The 17,605-nt window shown below is 40.9% G+C and overlaps 1 protein-coding gene across 1 annotated transcript in view; it reads right to left on the bottom strand.

The window, feature by feature from the left end:
- The window catches only part of LOC126285306 (probable ATP-dependent RNA helicase DDX52), a 52,803-nt gene that overhangs the window by 14,544 nt on the left and 20,654 nt on the right, over positions 1–17,605 (bottom strand). The window contains exons 5-8 of the mRNA XM_049984602.1: positions 16,970–17,073; positions 9,619–9,691; positions 5,902–6,105; positions 5,675–5,765 (exon numbers count right to left, since the gene is read on the bottom strand). Of these exons, the coding sequence (XP_049840559.1) occupies positions 5,675–5,765; positions 5,902–6,105; positions 9,619–9,691; positions 16,970–17,073 (472 nt within the window). The remainder of the gene's footprint in view (positions 1–5,674; positions 5,766–5,901; positions 6,106–9,618; positions 9,692–16,969; positions 17,074–17,605) is intronic.

Raw genomic sequence — 17,605 nt, 5'->3', positions numbered from 1 at the left:
TACCTCATCAAAGTTTGCCAAACATTTTGCTACATGAAAAACCAAAATCTCATTGTCTAAGACCAGAAAAGCTCTTAATAAAAATAGTAGCCAAGACTGGTGTGGTTTCTCGATTTGACTACATCTGTTTCGTCACAGTCTGCTAGATAAAACATAATAGGCCTTTCTAATATTTCAGCAACTGTAACACACACCAAATAAACGAGACTGTTTTGGCAATAATGGTCATTTTTATAACACGCCAGAATATAATTCACAAAAAAAAATTATTTGGTCTACTATAAGCAAAAAGCTTTATGTTAGGAAAAAGTTTCACATTTCATTCATATGTTCCAGTTTCTGAAGCATGAGATCGAAAAGTAGTAGTACAAAATTTTTGTATACATTTGGAATCGTCATATCCTTCTATAATTTGTGTGATGTCACCACTTCTCCGGGTAGCATGTGGCTGTTTGCTGCTGCTGCTTACACAGCCGACAGCTACATTTTTGTAGCCACAGAAGTGGGAGAAGGTACTACTCACACGTGACTCAACTGCGCAAACGCAAGAGGCCGCTTGTAACTGCTCAAATGAATCTGATTAAAGAGTTATGACGTCACACTCATCGGAGGCAATTTCTTGTTATGGAGCATTGCATAGTCTTCCTAAAGTCTTCTGATGCATTTTTCTGTTGGCTGACACTTGTATGAGCACTGTTTTTTATGTAGCACCTTTCATTTGCAATTTAAGTTTTATTTTTGTTTTATCTTTCATTCATGTTTTACTGCTGCAGTATTATTCTGCAGTAGCGGGATACAATAATATTCTTTGTTAGAGTATCGGTTCTTAGCAGTCAAAATTACAAAAATTTAGCTAAAACAATGAAAAATACCCAGAATTCTAAAAAATTCCCAGGTTTTTCCTGGTTTTCTCCCGGATGAAAAAATGTCTCGTGTTTTCCCAGGATCTCCCGGGTTGTATACATCCTGATTATAGACAACATTTTACATCACTAAATACAGGAAAAGCTGTTACTTTCATGTCTCATGGGCAGCTGAATTTTTTACATGGACCATCAGAAAAGAAGAATCATTAAGCTGCACATAGTAGTCAGTAAGATCAGAAATTAATTTAGTCATCTCCTTAAAACCACCAATAATATAGCTATGTACCTTGTGGGGGAGTCAGCAGAAGAGGATGCAATATTCTGATACACACATTGTGACACATAAGCCACACTGTAAAATGTTCTATCTTACACCTGAATATGCAAACAGGCTGAGTAGCAAATTAATGATGATTGCTTTGAGTGCTCAACACAGGAGACACAAAGGTATTGCCAGGACTACTCTTGTGACTTCAGATAGCGCCACTCTTGCTCTCTACATACATAAACAGTCTGACAGAGAGGCCAAATAGCAATCTGTGACTGTTTGCTGATGGTGCTGTGGTCAAGACAATGTTTATCTTTAAGTGATTGAAGAAGCACAGGATGACTTGGACAGAATTTTTATTTGGAGTGATGAATGGAAATTTGCTCTAAGTGTGTAAAACTTTAAATTAATCCAGATGAGTATGAAAAACAATCCTCTAATGTTAAAATAAAGTATTGGCTGCATTATGCTTTGCAAAGTCATGTCAAGTACCTACATATAATGTTGCAAAGCGACAGGAAATTGAACGAGCATGTGATCTTGATTGTAGGTAAAGCGAATTCTTGACTACAGGTCATTGGGAGAATTTTGGGAAAGCATAACTCATCTACAAAGAAGACCGCATACAAAATACTTGTTTGACCTGTTCTTGAGTAATGCTTAAGTGTTTGAGATTCCTGAAGGGAAGAAGACATTCTTTTTGTGAAAAACCATCAAGAAAGTTCAGAGAACCAGCATTTCTGGTAGAATGCAGAACAATCATCATAAAAAAATCCATGAAGGTGTAGCATGGAACTTTGTCAAAGTTAGGCCTTGGTCAAATTTTCTTTCATCAAATCTAGCACTTCGTCTTAGATTTGAATAAAAAAAAGCATTAGTCTTCTGTTACCTGCAAGGAAAAATATAACCGTTGGAGCTGATGGCCATTTAATGTAGCATTTATAAATACAAACATGTCCGCAAAATCCATGAGCACCTGAAATGCTGGTGCAGGCACAGTGAAGGAACTATAATGAAATATTTGATGACAGTGTAATAACCCCTTCTGCATTACGTCAAAGATCTATATAAAAGAAATAAGATAAATATTTCATCAAATTTCTTTGTCAAAGAAAATCTGATAATGTAATACCTGCCAAACACACAAATAGAAAAAGTTACACACACACACACACACACACACACACACACACACACAACGTATAGCTATATGAAAAGCTAAGCTTTCACTTATAACACTGGTGGTCAAAAATTTATTACTGTCTTTTTTTTTTTCTTCCAAGGCTGTGATTAAGCAGTAATGTAACATAGCTGATTCTTGAGTAAAAGCACATTTAGTTTGAAAATAAAGCTTCCCTAACCACCATTTGCAATATTTTGCCACAACCTGTTGGAGAAGTAAGCAGTTGTGATGTCACATTGGTCGAAAGCAGTTTGTCATTATGAAGTATTGCATGTCTGGTACCGAGCGCTGCAGGTTTCAAATCTGTGCTAGACAGCATGGACCTCGATTACCAACAGAGGTCTCTCCAGTCATCACACCGTAAGCCATGGCTGCGAGTGCACTCCTGGCCCGCATATAATGAGAGGGCACCACGGTGGAGCACAGGGTCTCAGTGGCCAATAGCAATGTATTCTGTCAGGTATTTAAGACCCTGCACTTCGCTCAGCAGGCAGTCTGATATTCACATTAGTCTATCGACTTCTTGCCTACAGACAGCATGTTTAGTTGGTTTCCGTGAATGAGTGGACATTAGGGATTTGTGAGGTTTTGCTTGTGACACCGTTGCTATTTGCGTGTTGTTGTTCGTGTCGGTCCTTCCACACTCGTTTTGTTTGTTCGCAGGCTGCTCCCGTTTGGTCCCGCCGCGCTTTCATTCTCGGCAACCCTGTGACTGGAATGGTCACGGTTACAACAGCATAGTCTTTGTCCTAAGGCCTTCGACACATGTTGCTGTTGGTAGATGCTTATGTGTGCACTGTGTTTTGTTGTAAATGTTGCGTTAAGTTCTTATCAGTAAAATTACAAAAATTAAAACAATCCCAGTTTTTTACGGATGAAAAAAAATTTCCAAATTTTTCCCAGGTGTCCCGGCTGTGCTGGGGTGTATATACCCTGAATAAGTGGTGTGACACAGAGGAGACAGTGTACGTGGTACTGGACTGGCTTGAGGAATCTGGTAATGAGATAGTTCAATTCATGGTCACATTAATGTATACATTAATGTATAGATCGAAATAATTAGTAACAAAGTGATCAAAGACAATTTATTTCCTTAACCGGGTTGAGGCACTTACTTCCCTTCTTCAGAAGGTTATAACTATTTCATTATTTGCGAGGGTCAAAAATAATATGCATGCAGCAAATTGCTGTGGTCGAGTGGTTCATAGGGCCTGTACAAAAATGATATAGAGAAGCCATACAACAACTGCAGACATCATGCCAGAACTGGAAATGTGTAGATGGAAGCTCCCGTTTTGGCATGATGTCTGCACTTGTTGTATGGCTTCTTTATACCATTTTTGTGCACACACTATGAACCACATGACCATAGCAATATGTTGCACGAATATTATTGTCGACAGCCACAAATAATGTGATACTTATAACTTTTTGAAGAAGGGCACTAAGTTCCTCAACCCAGTTAAGGAAATAAAACTTCTGTTGGGCAACTGGTTGCTGATTATTTCAATATATACATTGATGTGGTCCATGTAGGATGATACCACACAGGAACAGCACTCTTGGTACTCTGCTTCTCTAGTGTGTCAAAGCTGATGTCCCAAGCAGTTTGACAGTACACTTTTTCGCAAGGTAATTTATGTTACTCTACTTGTTTCTCGTTTCTCAGCAGTGTTGCCTCAATGTAACAGATATGACAGAGGCCGTTGCAAGACATTTCGAAGTTGTGTAACATGTCATGATTTTTTAAAGCATCCTATTTACTTCAAAATTGTGCAGGTGATATGCACACAATTGAATCTGATTCATCATTCATCTGGAAGTTCTCAAGTACTATTTCTAAAGTTCACCTACAGTTAAGATTCCATTCCATTTCTTCAAAATATCTATATTGTGCAGCTAGGGGTGTCATCCCCCTCTCATGTCTTTCCTCCTGGAGAAGCCAAAAACAGACTACAATAACAGTTCATTGTATAGCTACATAAAAAGTAGAGATTACTGCTATCTTAGCTTGCCAGAATATCGGAATTCAAAGAAAATGATAGGGAGGGAGAGAGAGCAATATTCTGGCTCTGGAGAAGAAGAATGACAGTACAAAAGCCTGCGCAACCAGTCAACAGTACCTAAATGTACCTTCTGCCACTTATTACTTTATTTTGAAGGGAAGTAGTGGCATGTCCTTTCAGTCATGGTTTATTTTCAACCAGCACTTTTCTTCATTGCAATTGTTTATTAACATAATCATCATGTTGACTGGAATACTCTCTTTCAAATTCTAAAGGTGGCAGGGGTAAAATACAGGGAGTGAAAGGCTATTTACAATTTGTACAGAAACCAGATGGAAGTGATAGTCTACTGCACCCGTTATTCAATCTGTACATTGGACAACCAGTAAAGGAAAAGAAAGAAAAATTTGGAGTAGAAATTAAGGTCCAGGGAGGATAAATAAAGGACTTCGAGGTTTTCTGATGACATTGTAATTCTGTCAGACACACCAAAGGACTTGGAAGAGCAGTTAAATAGGGTGGATAGTGCCTTGAAAAGGAGGTATAAGATGAACATAAACAGCAAAACAAGGATAATGGAAGGTGGTAGAATTACATAAGGTAACGCTGAAGGGATTAAATTAGGAAAGGAGACACTTAAAGTAGTTGAGTTTTGCTATTTGGGCAGCAAAATAACTGATGTCAAAGCAAAGAAGATATAAAATGTAGACTGGCATTGGCAAGGAAAGTCTTCCTGAAGAAGAGAAATTTGTTAACATTGAGTATACACTTAAGGATCAGGAAGTCTTTTCTGCAAGTATTTGTATGAGTGTAGCCATGTATGGAAGTGAAACACAGATGATAAACAGTTGAGACAAGATAAGAATAGAAGCATTTGAAATGTGGCGCTAAAGAATAATGAAGAAGATTAGATGGGTAGATCAGGTAATTAATGACGAGGTACTGAATAGAGCTGTGAGAAATTCGTGGCACAACCTGACTAGAAGAAGGGATCAGTTGGTAGGACACATTTTGAGTAGCATGGAGAGCTGCACTAATCCCATCTTAGGGCTGAAGACGACGGTGACGATAACAACAACTAATTCTTGTCCACAAGCAGGATATATAGAATTTATAGCAAGAATCAACATTTGAGCAAAACAAGCATAATGAAGACAAAGAACACATCCTGAGCTCCTAAAATAAGAATGAGCCATGTATATCCAAACTATGCATTACACGTCACTGACACTGACCTGGATAAAACAATTCTTCAAACAATAAAACTTAAAAAAAAAAAAAACATGCACCTCAATTACATAAAGAACAACAACTTTGTGTAGTAGTAAATCTGTATTTATTTATTTCATACCTTTCTTACTATATCTCTGAAGGCAACAAGTTTCCCCGCCTCAGTGCCCACAAACAACAACTGCTGCTCGACAATATCTGCAGCCGTGTTTCTGGAGACAAAGAGAGAGAAAATAACATAACCTATATTAACTCTTGTAGTTTACATTTCAATGGAAGACAGTCATTGTTAAGAAATGGATTCTTTGCATAAAAAAAAGTGTGATGCATCTTCAGATGCAACTTTACCTGTGCCCAATGGTGACAGAAACAAGTCCTTTCAGATTCTTGTGGGCCCAACGAGCAACATCTGGGGTGTGTGTTGCAGAGAAAAGTGCACGCCGAACATTTTCTGAATCACAGGCTCGGTAGATAACAGCTAGCTGGTCGCGGAAGCCATCTTCACTGGCCTCAAACAGCTTGTCTGATTCATCAATGACCAACCATTTAACACTGATAACAAATATATGTTTAGTGTAAAACATGTTTCAGTTCAATGAATCATGATAAAGTTATAAGCTACTCCAGTTAACCTTCAAATATGTTACATAAAATATATCTAATAAATTCATAAAAGAAATGTTTTGTTAGATTCAGTACAATACTTCTAAAATGTGGAGGAAACCAATGTAGTATTGCAATAAAAATTGTTCCCATAACTTACCTATAGCTGACTGGTTTGGGGAGCACAGAAACACACAACAGAAAATAGTATTTACACTAGCTTTTGAGTTCTTGCTCTTTCTCTAGTAGAAGTACACACAACCACAAAGACACCCAAATGCAGAGACCCATGACCGTGGAGAAACACTATTGATTATCGGTAGCAGTCGCCTATACAGATGAAGGTTGAAGGTGGGGAGGGGGGTGAACTAGTGGCTGCAGAACAAAGAGAAAGGAATTCAGAGGGTAGAGCATATAAGAGGTAGAGACAAGGAGAGGGGAGAATGGAGGGGAGGAAGGGAGGGGAGGAATGGTGAGGAAGATGGAGATGAGAAGGGAGATAGAGAGGGAAGAGAGAAAGGCATAGGTGTGGGAAAAGGAGGGAGAGAGGAGGGAAGGAGAGAGGAGGTAGGGGGAGAGGGAGAGGAAGAGAGGAGGACATGAGGGTGAGAGGGAGAGAGAGAATGCCTGCATGGGGGGGGGGGGGGGGGAGGAACAGTGGTGAGAGAAGGCAGTACATAAGCTGGACGGGGAAGGGTGGTGTGATCAAAAGAGAGAGGGGGGAACAGGTAAGGTGGGGTAGTAGGTAATTCGTTAGCAGAGATTTAGGCTAGGGAGACTGTGACAGTGCAGGATATGATGTAGAGAGAATTCCCACCTGTATAGTTCAGAAGAGCTAAAACTAAGTTAGCACAGTATGGTGCCATGCAACTAACACTGGCAGTACCACAGATAAATTTACAGATATGGTCTTTGAAAGTGAAATAATTGTGGGTTAGGATGTGGATAGATAGGAGAATTAGGAATCAGATGTTGGAGGACATTGGGAAAGGACATGTGCATGGGAAATGATTTATATGGATGTTGCATCCACACTGACCAACAAGGTGTCTGGTGATAATGGGAAAGTAACTGAAGAATGGTGGTAATTGGTGAAGGAAGTGAGTGGTGTCTCAAATACAGGTTAGGAGGTTATGGACAATAGTTTGGAAGACAAAATACCACAATTGCATTGGGTTTGTGGAGTTTAGAGAGTGGGTAAACAGTAGGAGTGCAGGGGGTTGCTGGTGACAAGAGGGAGATGGATTCAGATGTCAGGCTTTGCGTTGGACCTAAGGCCACAAGAGTGGCTGGTGATCATGTTGTACTTCTGAGATGGGATCATGGTTGCAAGGTTTGTATGCACAGAAGCCAGAAAGTTGGCAGGTACCTTCAGCGACTTACTCACTACGGATTCATGACCACTGTCGTGGTGTGTGTGGCCTGCCAGAAGGACAATAAGGATCGGATTGGTTGTCAGGTTACAGATAGTTGTGTGTTTCTTAGAGTGATGTTAGACTCATTGGAGAGGAATTTAGGACAGGAATGTGAGGCCAGGTTACAATTGAGGAATTCCTGACAAGGACAACTGGGTGAAATAGGAGGAGGATCAGGTCTGGAAAGAAATTGGAACTGTTTTAAACATGGTTCTATGTTGTGGTTTGGTTGATTGTTGTCAGTGCAGTGTGTAGCAAAATGTTTCCCCCGTAGAGAATGAGTAAAAGAAAGATGATCCTATAGCAGTCTGGCATGGGTGAACTTACTTCTTATGGCTAAAGATGAGACCACTTAGGAGGCCAGAGTTTTGAAACAAAGGTTGACAATGATGTTACAGGGTGGATGTTTAGAAACAGTGTGTTTCATGGAGGGTGGAGGAAGTTTTTGGGGATGTGGAAGACAAAATAAGTCAGAAGGCACAATTAGGGAGCTATGAGATGTTGACAGGGGGGGGGGGGGGGGAGGGGGGTTAGATCAGCGTGCCTTGCTGACTTACCCAATCTTTCACATTCCCACTCTTCTCATCACCCAGTATCACCCTGGCCACATTCTTCACCAGGACTTTGACTACCTCTCGTCGTGTCTTGAGATGGGTGGGCATCCTACCTAAAATCTTACCCACAGCACCCAAAGCTGTATTCCATCACCCACCCAACTTACAGGATATCCTTTTCCAAACCTATTCCAATCCTGCTCCCAATTGTGCACCCATGGGGCATTCCCTTGTGGTCAACGCAAGTGAAAGACCTTCCCATAAACTCACCCACTACCTCCCAATACATCCAGTCACACGCATTTCCCTACCCTATAAAAGAGAGGGCCATATGTGAAAGCAGCCATACTGTATGTCAGCTAAGCTGCAATTACTGTGCAGCATTTTATATAGGAGTCACAAGTAACTGACTTACTACTACCACTGCCAAACTGTGGCAAACTGCAAACTTTATCATCCAGTTGCCCGAAATGCTGCACTCTGTACTACAAATAAATTCAACAGCTGCTGAACTACATGAGCCATTTATATATTCCTTTCTAGCGCTAATTTCTCTGAACTATGCAGGTGAGAATTTGAACTATGCAGGTGAGAATTCTCTCTCTAGCACATTACGCACTCTCGCAACCACACTGGCCTATACCTCTGTTAAGCTGTTTCCCACTGTGTCATCTTACTACTCCCTTCTGTCTTCTGTCCATACCACTCCTCTCCCATCCATATCAAGTGCAGTCTTCTCTCATCACATTCCCCCCACCCATCCCCATGCAAGCATTCTCTATCAGCTCTAACTCTCCATTTCTCTTTCTTCCCTTTTTTCCATCACTCTCCCTTTCTCTCTCCCCTCCCTGTCTCCCTTCTCATCTCCACCTTCCCTCCTCTCCTCCCCTCTCTCTACCTCTTATATTCTCTAATCTCTGATTTCCTTTCATCTTATTGTGCAGCCACTTAGTGTGAGGCAGGAATTTTGACGGATGACTAACTCGCTCCCCCCTCCTTGCCTGTCGCATCCTTCCCTACCCCCTTCCCACTTCTATCTGCACAGACACCTGCTGTCGATAATGTACAGCCAGTCTCATCACAGCCGCAGGTTTGTGTGTTTGGGTCTCTGTGTGGTTGGCTGTGTGAATGTGTGTACTTCTAGAAGAGAAATGGCAAAAAACTAGTGTAAAAACTGTTTCCCATTGTGTATTCCTATGTACCACACGTCAGTCAGCTATAGATGAGAAGCTGGCTTTCCTTTATTTTACCTGTTATTCCATCCAGGAATTTCCATTGCTGTTATGCTTCCATACCTTATATGATACAGAATGAATGTTGTTTTAAAACTAAGAACATGACGCCGTCTGTTGCAAAAGAATGTTTCTCGTAAGTGGCTATTACCTAAGCAAAATAAAACTCATCTGACAATAAAAAATTTACAACCTAACACAAGAAATTGCAACTTACTTAGCAAAAATCAAACTTTCTTTCTCATAATATTGTAAACTTACTTAGCAAGTGAGATAACAGGAGGATCTTGCTGCAGCAAATAGACTAGCCGATTTGGTGTAGTGATAAGTATATCTGGAACACAGAATGGTGTATGTGAAAGATGATTTACATAAAATTTAGTCCAAAAGGAAAAGAGTGAAAATGAGCATAAATCTGACAACTTTAAGGAAAATTACCATGTCTTAGCACATAATATACACACATAAAAATAAAGTTGTTACAGACTATTGGAGAAACCAACAGTACTGAAATAATCCACAACTGGCAATAATTCAAACACATGTGAGAAATGTGGGGGAGGCAAGGCTGGAATTACAGAACTGAGCAACAAACCATCTCCCTACAGCAATTGATTCTCTTGAGTCAAAGTTCCTCTCTTTTCTAATTCCTATCTCCTTCCTTCCCCAGTTGAAGCAGTTTGTAGAAAACTCTTCATGATTTCCCAGCAGATCTGTTCAATACACAGCTCGAGGGTCTGTAATCAAGTTACATAAAATTCGCAGAATCAAAGGGTGCGGCATTTTTTCACTCGAGCTTTTATTTATTTAAACATTTTCTTCATTTCACAAAGAGTTGCTGCTTCTTGCAGCCATTACACAGTGATCAAATGTGTAGATAAGTACACTGCATTACTGCTGATCATAGGATGATGCCTTTAAAAAGCTTACACTAGTTGTGAAATAATGGAAAAGTTTAAGTAAATTGCAGCCCGGGTGAAAAAATTACACACTCCTTTAATAAGTTTATGGCTTGGGTAACCTCTATGAAGAAGACATAATACCACAAAATGTCTTTGAGGCTACTGCTTCGCATCGTTAGGCAGTTACTGCCTGGTTACTGCTGCAAACGCCTGCACTGTCTTTTTATGGAGGCTTTTTTCATGACTGTGTCGCTTCTAGATGGACGACTGCATCATGTACTATCACACAGTCCTATAAGGATTAAACAGGATATTATCTTCTTGTATACAAAGCAGTCTCCTGTGACAAGCAGTGTCATGTGATTAGGCAATATTCCACAGCTTTATCTGGATGGCCCAGGCATATATGATGACGGTGTCCATCATATCAATATTAAGGCATACAGCATGTCAAGTCAATGTAAGACATTTCACACAAAAACACAGACATTGGTGCATGCCCCCCCCCCCCCCCGCCCCCCCACACACACATCCTCTACGTATCTGTTTCCTGAGGGAGGTTGAGATCGTCTAAGAGAGAACCAAAAAATTTCTTGGTGTCACGGGGTGATGAAAGATACATTTAATGTTATTCTGTTGAAGACTCTTCCAATTATTGCAGAAATACCACCAACACAAGGCGAGAAATATGTAACACTTGGTGGTCCTTTCTTCCATTTTATTTGACTGGCCGGACTAATTTTTTGTCGAATTAGTCATTGTCTCATGTTCTCAGATGTTGAATCACATTGAGAAGGCTGTCAGGATTGGTCACGAATGTGCTCTGTGAAGCAATGTCCACAATAAATCTCCACATTGTGTAGAGTTGTAACCAACTTATAGCCTCCAAATGCAAACTGGTGTGAGATGGCTTGCAACACATGCTATGTCCCAGCATTCCTTTCACTTTCCTTTCTACTGACACTTCTGGGAATGGTACTGTATCATTTTTCCTGACATCCATCACAAACTGGCCATTTGGACTGACTGTGGATATTGAAGAAACATGGGTAATCTTTCTGTTCTATGCACACTGTATGACATTTAAACGATGCAAAAGGTAAGACTATTTCCATTTGACATTGAAAGATGGGGCTTTTCCACTCTTTTCCTTCTTATACAGGTATGTAATCACCACAGTATTCCCAAAACAGAACACAAATCTGATTTAAGAAAACTATTATTGTCAGCAAACTGCCTTGTTACTACTTTGCACAGTTGGCAATTGGCTACAGCTTTCATTTTCCTCTTCCTTCTCATCCCTTAGCCACATTCATCACTGTGCTCAGAGCACTAGGGAAGCATCTCATGAAGTGCTGTTTGGCAAGGCCTGATACAGGTGTACATCCCGTATTACTTACCATAGGGCAAAGGGGCATCTCATCATTGTGAATTTTCAGCACACCAAAGAGTCTTGGAGAAACAGCAACCTGCTCATGCAAATTCTTAATGATATTAAATGGAAGTGAAATCTTCTTTAGAAGGGTCTGGGTTTCCCTCTGGATCTTGCCATTCAGGTAACTGTTTAACGTACAGTACGCAGGACTGTTAAATAATTGAAACAGCTTTCAATTACAATCAGTATGTGAAACAACAACATGGGCATTGTCAGAAGAGACCTCAACAGATACAACATAACATTTTTCTTCTGTTCGCCTGTGAGCCTAAGGGAATTGTTGGATTCTGTCAAAGACAGCCTTAGCCTCAGGAAATAAGGCACTTATGTGGCTCTGTGTGAATGTGGCATCTCATACATTGGCCAGACATATTGTGTGATTTAAGACTGTTGTGATGTCACACACAAATTCCTAGGCCAACCAGACAAATCTAAAATAGCAAAGCATTTCCTCATTGGGTGATGTATCAGAAGACAAGAAGATATCCTCAGTTTCATCCTTCTTGTATTGTGTGTTAAAGGATGCAATACATAACCACGGGGCAAGTAATATTACACACACACACACACACACACACACACACACACACAAAAAAGTTTTGCATCAACCCGGTTCCACTCCTGCAGATAGAAGTTGACTCTGGATATTGTATCACAGACACAGTCCCTTTGAATGTTCACAGATGTCACTAAACCCATCCAAAGAGGTAAACAACCATGCATGAGCAGCACCTACTTGACGGAGGGGTCCAACAGCCGATCAGTTCCACTCATTACACCAGGAAGAAGGTTCATGGCTCGTGTTGTCTGTAGTTCAACCATGCTCAGACAGTCAATACCGTGGTTCGATCGCGTCCGCATTGTTACTTTGTGCCAGGAAGGGCTCTCAGAACAGGGAAGTGTCCCGGTGGTTTGGTGTGAACCAAAGTAATATTGTTCGGACGTGGAGGAGATACAGAGAGACAGGAACTGTCCATGACATGCCTTGCTCAGGCCGCCCAAGGACTACTACTGCAGTGGATGATCGCTACCTATGGATTATGGCTTGGAGGAACCCTGACAGCTACACCACCATGTTGAATAATGCTTTTTGTGCAGCCACAGGACGTTGTGTAACAACTCACATTGTGTGCAATAAGCTACATGATACGCAACTTCACTCCCGATGTTCATGATGAGGTCCATCTTTGCAACCAAGACCCCATGCAGCGCTGTGCAGATGGGCCCAACAACATGACAAATGGACCGCTCAGGATTGGCAACATATTCTCTTCACCGATGAGTGTTGCATACGCCTTCAACCAGACAATTGTCGGAGATGTGTTTGTAGGCAACTTGGTCAGGCTGAATGTAGACACACTGTCCAGTGAGTGCAGCAAGGTGGAGGTTCCTTGCTGTTTTGGGGTGGCATTATGTGGGGTTGATGTACGCTGCTGGTGGTCATGGAAGGTGTCGTAATGGCTGTATGATAGGTGAATGCCATCCTCCGACTGATAGTACAACCATATCGGCAGCATATTAGTGAGGCATTCGTCTTCATGGATGACAATTCACATCCCCATCGCGCACTTCTTGTGACTGACTTTCTTTAAGATAACGACATCACTTGACTAGAGTGGCCAGCATGTTCTCCAGACATGAACCCTATCGAACATGCCTGGGATAGATTGAAGAGAGCTGTTTATGGATGATGTGACCCACCAGCCACTCTGAGGGATCTATGGTGAATTGCCATTGAGCAGTGGGACAATCTGGGCCAACAGTCCCTTGACGAACTTGTGGATAGTATGCCATGATGAATACAGGCATGCATCAATGCATGAGGATGTGCTACTGGTACCGGTGTGTACAGCAATCTGGACCACCACCTCAGAAGGTCTCGCTGAATGGTGGTACAGCACACAATGTGTGGTTTTCATGAGCAATAAAAAGGGCAGAAATGATGTTTATGTTGATCTCTATTCCAATTTTCTGTACAAGCTCCGGAACACTCAGAACCGAAGTGATGCAAAACTTTTTTTGATATATATAAATATGAACTCCCAATTCCAGCTAAGTACAGTGCCTTTTTTATAAAATACATAGTGGAAGATCCACCTGGCTGCCAATCTCAGTTTGGCTCCTGACCACAGGGATGAGCAGCAGCAGCAGCAGATACAAAACACTTCTTATGCACTCTGAACAGATCTCAGCTCTATGGTGAAGTTTTATAACTGTTAACTACTTGCATTCAACCATTACAAGTACAGTTGCAAATCCTTGCGACTGTGACCATGATAAGCAAAGAAACAAAAATAATAAGCAGAAAAGTAACAGCAAACCTGGATCCAGAATTCAAGCTGACCACAGGGTCAGTGATATCACAATAGCTTGCACAACAACTTGCACTTCATATTGCTGACGCCAACAAGAATAACATTCAACAACAGCAACTGGTTTGCCTGCCATAAACTCAGGACATGGCAATGAACTTATTGTGGATCCTGCCACTCCTACCATTAGATTTGCAAAAGAAGAGCGATAAAGATGTCTGTACCACTTGCAACAAATATATTTGATGACAGCTTGTAATGCTCTTTGTTCCACTCTTGGGTAGCAACAAACAAATTCTTTCTTTAGGGAAATCTACTTTGGTTGTCTTATTCAGTAACTACTTCTTCAAAGAAATTTGTGAGCTGCTTTCATAACACCATCATCAGAAGGGCCACTATATACTATATACATTAGAATTTCATCATCAGCATAAGCAGCCTGACCAGTTGCATTGCTCTTGGCTCACTATTCTACAGGGTCTAGACCATGAATTGAAATTAACAATGTTTTATGTGCAGCTCCTCACCAGAGTTGCCACAGTTCAAGTGGCATAGATCAGGTAATCAGAGAGTTTGGTAAGAAGCACTGAAATCTGTTAATCCATCCTTTTAACACATCTGACAAATGGGTCAAGTATTTGAGTTGCCACATGCAACTAAGTAGCATCTTCATGAGAAAGCACAAGTGGAGATAGTGAAGTCCACCTACAAGTTGTCGCCAGAAAGCATTTCACATTCAGATAACTCTCAGTGTCATTCACTGTCACTTTCTGGGATGTTGACACTTACATCAGATATTTACTTTATAGGAACACACAGAGAAACAGACAGATAAGGTCACAGTGCCTCTTTTAGTCCTTATGGATCTGAAAAAGAAGAGCCTATGACATTATTCTACAAAACAAGTTGCAGATCATCAAGAGATGTTAAAGCTATACAGGAATTCTATACCAACTGTACTAGTACGGTTAAAGCAGGAAACTTCATTTCCAAGTCATTCCCACTCTTCAAAGGACTGTGACAGGATGCTTTGTGTCACCAACTTTATTAAAAATCTTAATCACAGAGTACAGCCTTGGACTGGAAAAACTGAACCACATCCTTCACCAGTGCTTTGATTACCTATCATCATGCCTGGACACAAGGGACATTCTACCCAAGATACTTCCCACCCCTCTTAAAGCAGTGTTCTGTCGCTCACCCAACATCCACATGTCAATTACCAGATCTGCTGCAATCATTGCACAACTTTTTGTATTGGTATGACTACCAACCAGCTGTTCAAATAGATAAATGGCCACCACCAAATTATGAGTAAGAGCAAAGTAGACCACCCCGTTGCACAACATGCAGCAAAACATAACATACTTGACTTCAATGACTGCTTCACTAACTGAGCCATTTGCATCCTCCCCTCCACAACCAGCTTTTCTGTGTGCAGGTGGGAGTTATCCTTACAACACATTCTCCACTCCTGTAATTATGCTGGCCTCAACCTAAGGCAACACACTGTTCCCACACCCTCTGCCTAACAGTTTCCGCTCGCTCTGGCCTATGGCCTATCACCTCCTCCCTATTCTCGTCTGCCACTCTGTTTATTTGCCACCATCTGCCAACGCACCCGCCCATCTTTCCCCACTGTTCTTCTTTTTACCTCACATCCCTGCCCCACAACCTCCTGCTGCTGCACTTGTTGGCTTTATAGTTCCTGCACACTCTGCCACACAGCGTTAGTGTCTCTCCCCACTCCCCACACGCACACTACTATCCCATCACCTTCCCCACCCCTTCGAGACTGCTGCTTGCACTTAATAGTTGCATTCTGGCCCGAGATGCCGGGGTTAGCAGTCGTGTGCATGAAGTGTGCTTGCCTGTGTGTATGAATGGTGTATGTTTCTCTTTTGCTGATGAAGGCTGTGGCTGAAAGCTTTATGTAAGAGTCTTTTAATTGTGCCTGTTTGCAACATAATGCATCTTCTTTATGGTAAGTAGCAATCCGTCTTTTCCTATGTTGTTGTTATTCTTATCTGGAGTTTCCACCGTTTCATTAAAAATCTAATTAGAGGAAGCCCTAAAGATCTGGAGAACAAAGGTGTGGTGAAATGAGAATACTTCAGAAGGTACCACTTTAACATCATTCTTTCAACTAATGATCCGGTTATTGTAGCTGGAGATAACAGTGGTGCACCTACATGCTACAAAAGCAGAGGGATGAAGACAAATAATGACTGAAAATTAACATTCAGAAAAATGATTAACACTAGGAGGGGAAAAAATATAGAAAACTGGACTGTAAGATCAAAGGAGGTGATATTTTCAGATCCTTGGGAGTACTCCTATCATCCCACAGCAGAAGCACAGTCGACATATGTAACAAAATATGTCAAGGGGAAAAGCAGTAAGATACCTCAACTCTGTTTTGTTCTGTTCTAAGGGATAGTAATTCGACAAAATGGATGGAACATATCATCTATAAATCCAATAATAGGAGTTATTGCCATAAATGGGGAAGAGACATGGGAGCTGAGTATGAGGCAGAGAAAAAGCGAGAGAGACAGGTTACTAGTGCTGGAAATGGAATTTGGACAGCAAGTTGTGGCATTTCAAGAAAGGATTGTGAACAGAATAATACACTAACAGAGACCATGGGCATCAGCAAAATGATAATCACTCTAATGGAAACAAAACAGCTATTGTGGCCCCTTCATCTAGAAAGGATGAATGATGAGAGATGGCCAAAATGAATTTTGAAATGGATTGCATGAAAAAGAAGGCATTCACCTAGAAAATGGGATGAAGTTTCTACAATAGAGGGGCTGTGAAAGGCCTCAAGGAAGTAGACTGGCTGAATAGAAAGAGATGGAAAATGAGAAACGAGAAGTGGTGACAACCATAAATAAGAATCCTGATATGATTATGAGAGAACATTGGTGCCATCAGACAATAATTGACTAAAAACTTACCAAACCGCTTAGAAGATTCTGGACCGAACTTCTTCACAGCTAGACTGGCTTTGCTGATAATGTGGATCCTTAGGTTTCTCCCTTCAGACAGTTTCAAACATTCTCTGTGTAAGAGAAAGCAAATTGTCAATGCAAGATATACTGTACACTCCTCATACTGCGTCAATGATTTACTTTATCAGTTTTAATACATAGGTAAGTTGCTCAAATCCTGGCAGTCGTCATAAACGTAAAAAATGTATGTGCAGGGTGTTTCAAAACGAATACATAGGTTTTTAGGGCTTTGTACCAATTATTACATACAACTTACAACTATAAATAATACATCAAATGAAAGAGCAATTAAGTTTCGCTAGTACAACTGTGTGCAGAAGGAAGAGTGTGGAACAACCAAGAGTGTTTGAAGAACATTTTGAATGAGTGGGAGTGTTTCATATGAACTCCCAAGAAATCAGTTCAGAGGGCTAGTCATGAATTACCAATTCCAGTGACATCCGCGTGGAGACTTTTAAGGAGATGCTTACAACAACGTCCTTATTGTTTGCAGTTGTTACAAGCTCTACAGCCAACAAACTACAGTTTGTGTGTGAACTTTGCAAACAAATTGTTGTTGCATGACGATGCAGATTTTCTGGA

The sequence above is a fragment of the Schistocerca gregaria genome, chromosome 8, assembly GCF_023897955.1.
Source record: "Schistocerca gregaria isolate iqSchGreg1 chromosome 8, iqSchGreg1.2, whole genome shotgun sequence".
NCBI classification, from domain to species: domain Eukaryota; kingdom Metazoa; phylum Arthropoda; class Insecta; order Orthoptera; family Acrididae; genus Schistocerca; species Schistocerca gregaria.
Note: the sequence above shows the minus strand (reverse complement) of the source record. Positions and strands in the feature narration are given on the sequence as shown.